Here is a 12,462-nt window from a genome sequence, read left to right as displayed (position 1 = left end):
CAATGTTTTTATTGTTGTGCTATGTTGTTGTATTGTACCCAGAACAACAAAGGCCATCTTCCTTGAAATACAGTCTGCTGAGATTACAATTCATCAGGCATTCAGAAGTAAAGACATTTTGAGCCAAAGTATCTCTTTTACTAACTGAAGATTATTTTACTGTTTTGTTTATATTTGATAAAAAAAAAAATTATGAAAAGTTGTTTCGTAACCAAAACGAGGGATTCAAAAGAGAAAGAAGTCATTTAGTGTTCAAGAATTGTTCAATGGCCACCGAAGAAAGTAAATTACCGTTACATGATAGTCAAGATTTACTAAAATTCAGTAAGCGATAGAACGAATTTAGAATTTTGAGTATCGGGTTTGTAATCTATTAGATATCGTAATTTATCGTTTGGCAATCGAAAAAGAATGCACCATCAGTCATGCAGTGCTATAACCACTAAAGATGTTGGTGACACATAACGACTAACTACATTCAAACTTGTTCTGGCCACTTTCACTTTCCTTCCCAGCAGTACCCCTGCCGGTAAAGGAAGAGTCTTCCAACCAGATGAGCGTCACCTCGTCGCAGCAGAACACCTTCCAGAAGAGCTACCTGCCCCAACCATAACAGCTAGTGGACCCCGACCTACCGTCCTGCAGTTTGGTGCACAGCCTCTGGCAACTGTCCGCCTACCGTCGGCAACTGCTGTTGGAGGAGTCCCTGGACTGGTCTTCCTGCTTCATAGACCAAACTGATCGAGGCTGAGCGAGTTCTGATTCGTGATAACAGATTGTTTCTCTGATATGCCACATTCAAACTCCGTTTGAATCCGCGTATGAAAATAAGGGAGTTTGTTTATTTAGTTGATGAAAGTAAGTTAAAGTAACAAGCAAAAGAAATGGTTGAAAGACAACTTGAGCTTCATTTTTGGTCGGTTCAAATGGCAGCGTCTTAACAAAAATATTGAAGACGTGTAGGAGATAGTTAAAATAAACATTTTAAGTGAATAATTTTATTTATTAATGTCAGCAATGGGGCAGCATATCATATTTTGAATAACACATACACAAACGTAAATGACATATAGTAGATGAAAGATGATTGGAAAAGTACATGTCCGCTTCCGCATTTTTTCTCGTAGAACGTGGGTAGGATTTCAAACCGAATATTGCAGGGATGACATAGTTCCGGAACATACGTAAAGAGGAAAACTTATATTTTCCGTCCAAATTGAGTAAGTTAGAATGTGCAAACGAGGCACAGTCGTAAACTCTTAGCACCTTAAGGTCGATGAAACAAACATGTTTGTACAGACGCAGCTTTGAGCGGGAGAAAAAAGATGTAAAATAAAGAATATTTAAATAAATAAGTGCACAATCACAGCCATTCTTTATTTCACCCCACACGAGGGAGTTTGCTTTGCTGCCATTCGTTTTTCCTTCTGCGCGCGCCCTACAATCCTATCCCAAGAACTCAGCTGCACTCATCAATAAGCGACCTCTTACACCTTCGTAGATCATCTCGAGTCCGTGCAGCAGCTCAGCGCGTCTCGCGGGCGATTAATTTCCGAAGAAATGATTATTAATCGTAAAACTGTCGTCCGGCTGTCGTCGGCAAATTTTGCCATAATTTCCAACCCCTTTCTTGCCGCGTCGCGTCGTCCGGGGGAGGGCACTTGGGCTTGGATGGCGTTCAAGGAGCAAACGTAAGCGTAATTTACGCAACTAGCGGCGGAACTCGCCGAAGAAGGAGCGGTTTTTGGTTGAAGAGATGAAAAATTGCACTTTAAGCGCTTTTGATCGTGACTGCGAGCGCATTTCGGACGCAACCGTTGCTGGGTGTAGGTAGGGCCGATGGCAGGCCCGGGAGTAGGATAGAGTGAAGGGTGTGCCAATTGACACCGCGCCACCAATCCCGCCATCCCACGGCCCGCTGGCACACCGAATGCATTCTTCTCGACCGACCAAAACCTAATCGATCGTGTTCGTCCCGCGAACCTCTGGGGAAAGCGGGAATCCAAGCAAAGAGGTCCATACAGCACATTATGAGTTCTTGAAGACTAGTAGTCCTCTGTCTGCCGGAGGAAGCAATCGGACACCGACAAATGAGCAGGCCCTGGAAGCGGGCACAGCGGCAGGAAAAGATGCTGTGCTGCCGGTTCGGGTACGGCGTACAGAACATGCTTAAGTCATGATTTATGTAGCGAACGAGTTGCTACTGGGGATCCGATTTCATCTCCGTGGATTTGGGCTGACCGGCGTTGGTGCGGATCGGCGATGAAGACGTTTCCGACCGACGACGTCCACGATCATCCAGTTTCCGACGCTTCGATGCTTTATTTTCGTAATGCAATCGGACGGGTTGTGGTAATTATTCTTCATGACCGGCCTAATTTATCAAATTCTATGGGTAATAAGTTGCATATTATTTCAGGAATTCTTTTTCAATACCATAACGATGCATGCATTCACAATGGTAGCCTAACGTTTTGTTCGTTTTTCTTTCTTTCCAAACGGTATTTTAATCCAACAAAGTAATACCGTTAGATTGGATTATCATTACAGAACGAATCTCAAATGAATCGATTCCGGTTTTAAGAATAAATTGTCTTGTAAACGTAAAATTCGGTACCAATTTTTCCTAAAATTCGCATTGTTCACTTGGACCATTGTAATGGAGGAACCCTTGTATCATTGATATCTTTTTTTTATTTATTTTATGTAAACTGTCGTAAACTTTAGTTTACGTAATTATTTGTCAGGCGTACTATGTTATTTCCAAAAATAGAAATATACAATTGTTATTGTTGTAGAAATTTTTGTAGTTGAAGAGAGAAACATTCAAAAATGGTATTAATGAACTTTTTAAGGAATAGAGTATTTAATATAAAATTTAAAGTGTTGACAACGGGTAAACATGCATAAAAAAACTGACTAGAAATTAACATGTAGAATACTACTACTTTTAACAACATTTGCAGCAAAAAACGTCTTTGACAGCGGTGGGATTCGAACCCACGCCATTTCTGACTGGTGCCTAAAACCAGCGCCTTAGACCGCTCGGCCACGCTGCCTTCCGGAGCAGCGCAGTGTTTATAGGTGTACAGATTTTATGAGTAGCTCGTATAGTAGAGTGATAATGTGCAGAATCACACTGGATTGATGAGTTGATATGTTTACGCATCAGCTTGAACATAATTTCACGCTAAAAAATGTCCACTTGTGCTTCATGATTATGGAGATTATGCCCTTAATTTCCCCCCCAATTAAAAATTGTACTCAGAATTTCCATACCGGGCGGTGAACGGTAAAAAATATAACAGTCATAATTAATCCTCATCATAGTTCGTTCAAAAGCAGATTTTACGAAGCAGAACTATCGAGTGTCTTAAGCGCACGCACGTCTCCCATTAGTCAAGCTCATGAAAATGTCAGTTTTGTTTGAAAAACTAACTAACAGCGGCTTATCCAACGGGCCTCACCGTTGATCTCTCGTAATAATCGTGTCAGTATCGTTTCCATCCTCATCCGCAGCACAAAAGCACAGCGAATGCATTTCGAGCTGTTAAGCGAGTTTTCCTCCAACCCCGGCCACAAATTGAATGTGAAGTGCGAGAGAATTTCCCTCCGCTACTGAACTAACACTCGTATGATTGATGGCAAAGTGACAAACATTTAATAATATTTAAGTTGTTTGGTATTTTTACACTCGCAGGCGGAGAAACCAAACAAACAAATTAGCTTTTCCGCTTTCAGGCCTTTTGCTTTCTGTATGTTCGGTGCATTTCCCGCCACGCATGGCGAGACCGCTGTAGAATCTCAAGCACACCGTGGCCATTTTCCGGATTCAAATCCAACGGCTGGTGCGCTGTATTTGTCTTGCCACGCTGCGACGGTGGCCTTCTGAAAATGAAATATTGCTTACGGGGAACCCCTTGAAAATGCATTTCCCAATTGTCTCGAGCGGGAGAACCTTCGATCGCCTCGCACCAAAGATGTCGCGGATGAAACGGATGAAGCAACGAAAGTCCCTCGGATGATGTACGATGAACGAGTCCTTCGGTCGGATGAAAAGAAAACTTGCCTGTGTCTGTCTATGAGTGAGTGTGTATGGAAAGGTGGGAAAAGTATTTCGGAGCAAATTTTTAAGTTTCGACCATTTTCACACCGAGCGACGGCGCAAGTGACGACAGCGTTTAACGCGCGGGAACACGTGTTTTCATAAATGCATGTAATTTATTTCCGTCTCCTGTTCCGAGCCCTTAACCGATCGTTCCGTAACGAAAGGGTAGTCTGGTGGGATTTTTCCATCATTGCAATCGAAAAACGGGAAAAATGCAATGCAAGAATGAGTTTTCAGTGGCCCGAGGAACGTGATCCTCTCAGTGGTTTTGTGGATTTCCCTCGTCGTATATATTCTTATGATGTTTCTATTAATCGTTCAGCTCCAAAACTCCTTTTGAGAAAAATGAGTGGCTCTATTTCAGTAGAAAAATGGCTTGGACGTATTTTTGAAATTTGTATTTCAAAATTTGAGGAAAAAAAGTAATAAAAAATTTGGCAGTAGTTCTGCGAAAGAATTTATGTATCGGTTGAAAATAATTTTTCTACAAAGTAGACTTAACCAGAAACTAAGTCAATCAATAATAAAAAACAAGAATTAGTATTATCTAGTTTCTGATCGTACAGAATGAATATTCTGGCTTATTACATTAATACTCTCATCATAATCGTGCTCAAGCAAATGGAAACAACGTGATCTTGACCGAGCGAGGCCCGCCTCAAAATGGACGATACGGACTGATGGCGCACTGAAACGATCGAAGGTTATAACGCAAAGTAGATTGTTAGATCTTTGATAACCTTTTTACTAGAGACCTTCGCTACATCGGATTAAGGACATCGGACGCAAGCCGAATCGCAGCGGCTAGTTTTGCCGTTTGGCCGTTGCCCGTGAAAGAAGATATGCGTCATGTCGATTATGCCGAACCGTTTTGTTAACTCTGATGACACGGGATGATGGTAAAGCTCGCTACCAACTCGAGCAGGCTGATAAGCGATAGATTAGCCATTAACTGGTTCCATTAGTGCAAGCCATCATGCAAGCCTGCGATTGATCGATGTGATTCGGTGGAAGTTGTGTAGATGAAATCGATTGCTTGTGAATTGCATCATGCATTTCTTTACGTACCACGAGCTTAATTTTGAATAAGAAAGTTTTTCAATCATTTATTATTTGACAAAAAAGAGCTCTGCCCTGATACAGAAAGTAACAAGTTTTCCTGAAAAAAACGAACTTATTCAGCGATTACTTATTAAACATGATACGTTTTTTAAAGAATGTGTTGTTCATCATTTATTGAAATACTAACAATTTAGCAAAATGTAGGAATTAATTGGGAAACACTCGGGTCAAAATACGTCTAGTGGACAAAGTATAAAAGTTTTAAACTGAGTATTACGAAGATGTGTGTTGTATTTTTTCCTACCTCTGTAATGGAAGTTCATCATTAATTAATACAATTTAGCTTAGCAACAATCTGAATAGAATCTCGTTCGTGCCGAAGGGGATAGTTCAATGTTGTTGTTCTCTTTAAAACTACAAACGTTTGCAAACCCCCAACTTTTTATTTCAATGCTACTTGTGACATAGAAATTGATTAAAAAATATATCGGAAAATTATCATCGGCTATCTGTATCATTCCCAATGATTGGAAAAGTCTTGAGAAAAAAACTTTTTTGTATCAGCTATTTCGAAAGTTTACGTAACGTTTTTCTTTTAACACGTTGACTGCCACGCTTATTTTGGTCGTGCTTACCTGCATGCCAAACTTTTTCTTCATACAATATCGCTGGCTATCATTTTTGATAGCCATGGCCTGCTGGGAAGTGCACAGGTGCTCGAAGTGCACACACACAGCTGGGCAATTGATATTTTTCTAGTGTTTTGCCTTTAACACCTTATTGTTTATTTCTATTGGCGTTATTATTAAATATATAGCGCCATAAACAAAAACCTTCCACTAAAACAGCTTGTAACTTTTTTCATACCACAGTTATTTTAAAACCAACCACAAATTAAGCTAGACAAGAGATGAAACTATGTAACTACCAAAGGATTTGTAGGTAAGAGTTGTCATTTCAAAGATATAGCACTTCAAAAATCATGGTGGGTGGCTATCAAAAATGATAGCCATGGCCCCCCAGGAAACATCACTGGCTATCAAAAATGATAGCCATGGCAGTCAACGTGTTAAACTTATAAGGAGTACTAAGAGCCAAAACCTGATCGTGTGAAAATTTAAGGCGTAAACAAAATTACTTTAACTTGTAACAACAGAAGAACCCGTTGATTTTCTAACCCACAAGTCAGATAAACCAACAACCAAATAATAAACCTGACGCTATTTTCATAAATTAAAACTACTTGGTAAGAATAAAATATCCGGTATGAAACGCTATACTCAATCGCAATTCGAATCACCCGAACAGGACTGCTGACGACAGTGCGCAGAGGATACCGGAAAAGCGTCTCGTGGCATTCGATCCGCAAACAAATCAGTCAACGACAGGCACAAGGCTTCGTTGGCTGCAGCAAATCAGCCAACCCAACCCAGCGCAGGGAAAAGGGGAGAACACCCAAGCGATGTGTTCCTTGAACCGTGTGATGCATCGCCGGAGGGCGAACGCAGGTTTCTCCGTTTCCCGGCCAACTATCTCCGGCTCCGGATCGGGCGGTGTTTTGCAAAACACGTCTCAGAATCGCAATGCGATCGGTTGCAGGGTCCGGTGTGCATCAAAACATGCATCGAAGGGAAGAAAAAGGGACCCTCCCTACGTTTTTCTAATTCATTTTTTTCCTCGCCGACCGTCGAGGCAAATGCAAAATAACAACCCATTAATTACAAGCACCGAAGCTGATAGAGTTGATGGTATAAGGCCCAGAATAATCGTACGGATCTGATATGAATTGCCGTTGTTATCAGTGACGGAGTCCAGCCAAGGAGAGAAAAAAGGCGAATAGCGTAAGTGCAGTTAAAGCGAACACTATCATCGCTATCAGTGCACGTGCCACTAGCGGGATGGGTTATACTTTTTTTTATTTAATGTTGATTACTTACCAATAGTTTCCTACTATCAGTTAATTTACTATAAGAAAAATTAAGTTGTTGAAATAATTTATAAGTTCAAACTATAGTAACTGAACATAAGAAAACTTTGAACGATGAAAATCTACGATAAATTTTAGAGCTATAAAAAAATTTAAGCCTTTCAAATACTTATCATAAGAGACAGTCACAGAAAATGTATAAACTCTTCGAGTTTACATAAAAGCCTTTTAATAGCGTGAAAATTGGGCTCGCAGTCAATGTGGGGTCACTCCGGTCAAACGGTGTGACGGCGTGAACGCCTGGAATACTGGCCTCTTCGTGGCGCCACTGGACCCCCTGGAGACAGGGGTGACGAACAGAGATCTGGGTGGGAGGGATATCCGCCCTCCCGTGCACTATCAGGGTGATGACCCCGTTGGGCCGGGGTTATGGTAGTGTGCCGCAGACGGAACGGGCCTTGTAAGGTGTCTTTTATCCTGGTTTTAGATACCTAGCCCTCTGGTCTGATTAGCCTCTCCGAGTGAGGGAGGTTAGGATGGACCCTATGTCAGCGGACAGGACCGCGAAGACGTAGGGAGTGTTACGGAAGGGATTCACTCTCCTGGAAGTTTCACGAAAAGTCGCAAAGGTCGAAGTCCAGATGTGCTCTGTCGCCTCCCGGGGCGCAGGACTGAGACCGATGCGCAGGCCGCGAGTGGACGTTCGGACACGAAGGAGTTGGTGGTGCTTCTCCTGGGGTTGCTGGCGGGCGAGTAGGATGGACCCGCCAACCATCGAAAGTCATGACCAGCAGCAGAACGGACGACGCTCGTGGCACAGGCGGGCACATTAGTGCAGGCGCGAAAGCGCACAGTAGGAAGGTGACGGAAAGGTCTATGGGGCGACTTGCCATACGTCGATAAGGGATGCACCGGTGAGCGTTGGCACCAAGGTGGTACCTATGCGACAATTGGCTCGTCAAACCGGAAACCGGCCTGTCAAGGGCCTGGCACAAGACCAGCCAGGCCAAAGGAAGCACCAGCGGGTGCAGAACGAGTGAGGGCAGGACAGGCTATGGGGCGACTTGGGATTTGTCGGTAAGGGATCCATCGGTAAAGCTCGGCCGGTGATAACTATGCGATAATGATCAAGTCAATCCAGAAACCTGAACTGTCAAGGGCCTGGCACAACATCGGCCAGGCCAAGTGGATGAGGGCAAGTCCGACAATGACGCGACAAAGGATTGGCTGACGTAGGGCGCCGAGGATACCCGGTCAAGGCAACCAAGTCTTCCATGACTAAGTCAAGTCAGACGTTGGACGACCCCAGGGTGAAGGGAACAAGACCGGATACTTAAGGTTTGTGATGCTTTGGGGAGGGATGCACCGGGGGTTACGCCTGATACCCGCCAATCGCGGTACCGAACCATCGCTGAACAACCTCTAGGACACCAGTCGAGTTCAGGGCCTTGTACATACCAAACAGGCCACAGGGGACGGCACGTAGACTGAGCAGGAGCTTGGTTTTGCGGGCCAGCATGAGTAACATCAAGAAGTGTCAGATATCGGAGACCCAGCACGTAGACGAGGCAGGAGCCTAGTTTTGCGGGCTGACGCATCCGCATGATATTTGAACCTTAGTGCAAGTCCCATTTACGGGTTTTTAGGAGGTAGTGGTGTCATGTAAGTCAGCTGTCGGATCGATCTTCTGAGCCGCTTAAGTTGCATTGCGCCGAGTCCGTCTCCTTAGGCTTGGGAAATAGCCCCTGGTAGTCAGGGTAGTACCTGTTAGACCTTTGGCGACACGCGCTTTCACCCTTCAGGAGTTAGTTGCGTGCCACAGCGTCCGTAAACTGAGATTTTAACCTAGGGACAGATGCCTCTTCCGTCATCGCTTCTACCGTGTAGGTGCACAGCGTGACGGAAGGTGAAAGGCTCAGAGGAGGGAGTAATGTTGGTCATGGTCCCTCGGGGCCAAGGCCAATGTGAACCCTCGTCCAAAAAAAAAAAAAAAATAGCGTGAAAATGCTTGACGATAAATAATGACCAGATCTCGCTCCAAATGGGGCTTCCAAATAATCCCTAGCGGTCCCTGGTTCGCACGCACCACTGACTCGATATAAATTATAAAAAAGCGGATATGTTTATAAACTCTTTGGTTTGAAGATGGTAACGGTTTGGATCGTGCGATTGCAAAATTTCCGAGTAAACTGTTCCCCATGTTACCATTCGGTAATGTGTCCTCTCGCGTGAATACAATAAATATCATTTTTGTTCTCTACTAATAGAATCCCATTATAGAGGTTCCTTTACCTTATATTTTCCTCGAGAAATGTTGTCGTTTTATCATGAAATTTTTATGCTTTATTTCATCTCGTGCTACATTATATTTTTTGACATGAGAAAAACAACCTATCCGTCATGTAATATCTCTCTGTTAAAAGTACTGTAAACCAGGCGCGTTGGGAAATCCGGAAAAATTCCTGCCATAAGCAAAGCTGTAGCACCACAACAAACAACTTAATCTAGCTTCGCACATTCTCGGAAAAACATGCGTGGTGTTGGAATTGTACCCCATCCGGTGGGGAAGGACAGGTTGTTTGATAGATTTTTTCCATTACCAAACCGTTGTCTTACTGGCGGAAGTCCCCCAGACGGACCCAGCAAGACATGCTAAACAGAATCGAACCAAAATCCTACAACACAGTGGCTGACGGGTTAGCAACAGGTTATTATACAAGTTGTCATCTTGGAGTGTTCTCAATTTATTACAAAAAATTACCTATAAATTTCGATAATCCTGTCGATGTACCTAAACATGTTGCAAATTTATCAAAATTTAAACAAGGGATTTTACAATTACGGTGCAAGAAGTTTGTGCTTCCAACTAAAAAAAGGATGTATACACTTATAAAACCATAGGATGGTCAAAGGTTCAATTTCCTGCACTTACTCGTACGTTAAACTGTCAAACATTCAAGTTTTACTCTCGAAGAACTACCGAAAACTTGTTCCACTCCTTAAAATTGATCCCGTTAGCAAGTCCAACATTAGTTTGTTGAGCGCCTCATTGCGCCCGAACACGTGCTGGCGGAAATAAAAATATTTTACCTAAACTGTCATCGGCCACTCCACGTCGGCTAAATTATGTTTGTCTAAGCGGCCTCGTCATCACCTCGACGGCGCATCGGATGGCCGCTACACACAGTGCGTTCGGCGACTGATACGGTGGTCCGCCGAAATGTGCTTGTTTATAAATATTCTCGATTTTGTTTGGTAAACTTTTTCGGCATGTTTACCAAATTCGTTCGATGTACATTACTGTTGGCGCACGGCGTTGTCGTGCGTTGCTAGATTATGCTTCAGGACGATGCTCCGTCAATAACGGAATTGGAATGTACGCCGACTTCCGGTTGCAACTCACGTGTTTTGCGCAAATCTTAGAACACATTTTCGGCAGGTGATAAGATCTTTCCTAATGCAAATTTCCGTTAAATTTTTGTTATGTAATAAAACAAACTAAAGGGAAATCAATTGGTCACCAGAATGTAGCCATACATTCTATTCGATTCTGTGACCAAGATTTAATGTACATCGGTTTGGCGCTTGCAAAATAAACCATTTGTTTCTTAAACATCTCACAGTCCATAAAAAAGTTATACTGTTTGAAAAATACCATACGTTTGTTTGTAATACATCGCAAACTTGATACAATTCAAACCTATCCGTACATATTCCACATGTACTTGCTTACAAAATAGTGCTGTACCTGAGCTTGTTTACTATCGTTGAGCAAAGTTGTACAAAAATATGTAATTATTATTATTCCCACACTCAGCACTCGTACCAGCCATGGCTGACCAAATGGACCGTTTCAGAAGTGTGCAGGAGAAATTGTAGTGCGGAACCCCATTGAGATTGTCTACATATTTTGAAAAACATAAAACCAGCAGCCAAGCCAAACCAATTCCAAAACGGAAAGCATCTTGCCGGTCGAGCTGATCGACTATTGGAATTCTGCTAAATACCTACTACTGCTGTCAGCCCCGGCTTGGTGGATTGCTGCTGACAAATGTTTGTAAATTATTTCAACGTTATTTTTTGTTTACTGTGCTGCCTCGTCGCAGGGATTGTGTTGTTTGTATTTTTGGAATATTGTTTGTGTCAACCGTGCGGAGGTTGGGCGAGGTTATGGCCGATATTTTACGATTGTCAACGGTGCGGTTTTGCTCAGGGCTCGTAGGTCATGTTGCGATCGATCAATCACCTCAAGATGCTGAGCTTCCTGTTTTACCAGTCGTTGTTTATATCCGTGTATAAATTTGATTCTGCTCACGCAACGTTGAATACGAGCTTTTTTAACTTAAGCGGCATGTGCTTATCCTTTTGTGAGTATGTAAACGATACATCAATTTTATTCGGGTTTTTAGGGAATTGTGTGAACAATCGGTAAACTGAAATTGTCTGTTAATTATTTTCCTCATAACCGAGCCACTTTATTAGCATAAGTCAAAAAAATTGGAGGAAAATACGATAGTGGATAATCGAAAGTGTTATACATTTTTATAATTTTTGAACGGATACTATAGAACTTCAAACATCTAAGGTAATGAAAGTTGCATAACAAACTTGAAGGTTATAGGTACCAAAAGCTAATCGATTTGATTTAATTATGTTACTTCGCATATTATAGTGCAAAATAATGTCTGTGTAATTGATAAAAGTCAATCAAACTATCAACTAGCTTTCCGTTACAAGTGATCTGATCGCCTCAAAAAGTATTTACGAAATTGTACAACTCACTATTGCTATAAAGCCACAGTCTTTACACTATTTCTTGTCGTCAGCGCGTTACCCCGGACGGTGATCGTAGTATCGTTTTGATTGGATTAACTATAGCTAACAGCGAACCGCAAACCCGTCAGGCAATGTTGAAAGATCTATACTAACAGCATAGTTTAGCATACTATAGAGGATAACTGAATACGAGACACATTTTGTTGTTAATGTTCAAGCCCCACATACGGAGTGTGAGCCTCCATAAATGCTAGCATTACTTTTTGACAATTTTAAGCTACGGTTACCAATATCTACCAATGTTTGTATCTGTTGCTCCTACAGTTGATTTTCTCAAAATTAAGAAGTACGAAGAAAAAGATTATTTGTCTATTTCAACCACCATTTCAAATTACCTCAAGATATTTGTGGCTTGTTCAACTAATCTTGGTGATAATGAATGAGTGCTGTATCTTTTCCACACAATTAATTTTCTCATGAGCTATGAAAGACGAAAATGTTTTTGTTGGATAAACTTGTGTGCCTTGTAAAGACTTTAAATTTGAGGGGTCGCATGAACAAATCGGTTCTGTGATCATAAAGTTATGAA

At 42.2% G+C, this 12,462-nt stretch overlaps 1 protein-coding gene and 1 non-coding gene across 2 annotated transcripts in view; one reads left to right on the top strand and one right to left on the bottom strand.

Annotated features, from left to right (window-relative positions):
- LOC131264402 (uncharacterized) overlaps positions 1–1,355 on the top strand; it is a 67,059-nt gene extending 65,704 nt beyond the window's left edge. The window contains exon 10 of the mRNA XM_058266706.1: positions 519–1,355. Coding sequence (XP_058122689.1) covers positions 519–613 — 95 coding nt within the window. The 3' untranslated portion in view covers positions 614–1,355. The remainder of the gene's footprint in view (positions 1–518) is intronic.
- Positions 1,356–2,979: 1,624 nt separating this feature from the next.
- On the bottom strand, positions 2,980–3,059 carry Trnal-uag (transfer RNA leucine (anticodon UAG)). Its single transcript has one exon. It is a non-coding gene; the product is annotated as a tRNA-Leu (tRNA).
- Between the last annotated feature and the right edge of the window lie 9,403 nt (positions 3,060–12,462).

This window comes from Anopheles coustani, chromosome 2 (assembly GCF_943734705.1).
Source record: "Anopheles coustani chromosome 2, idAnoCousDA_361_x.2, whole genome shotgun sequence".
Lineage (NCBI taxonomy): Eukaryota > Metazoa > Arthropoda > Insecta > Diptera > Culicidae > Anopheles > Anopheles coustani.
The sequence above is the reverse complement of the archived record's forward strand: the minus strand, read 5'-3'. Positions and strand labels throughout refer to the sequence as shown.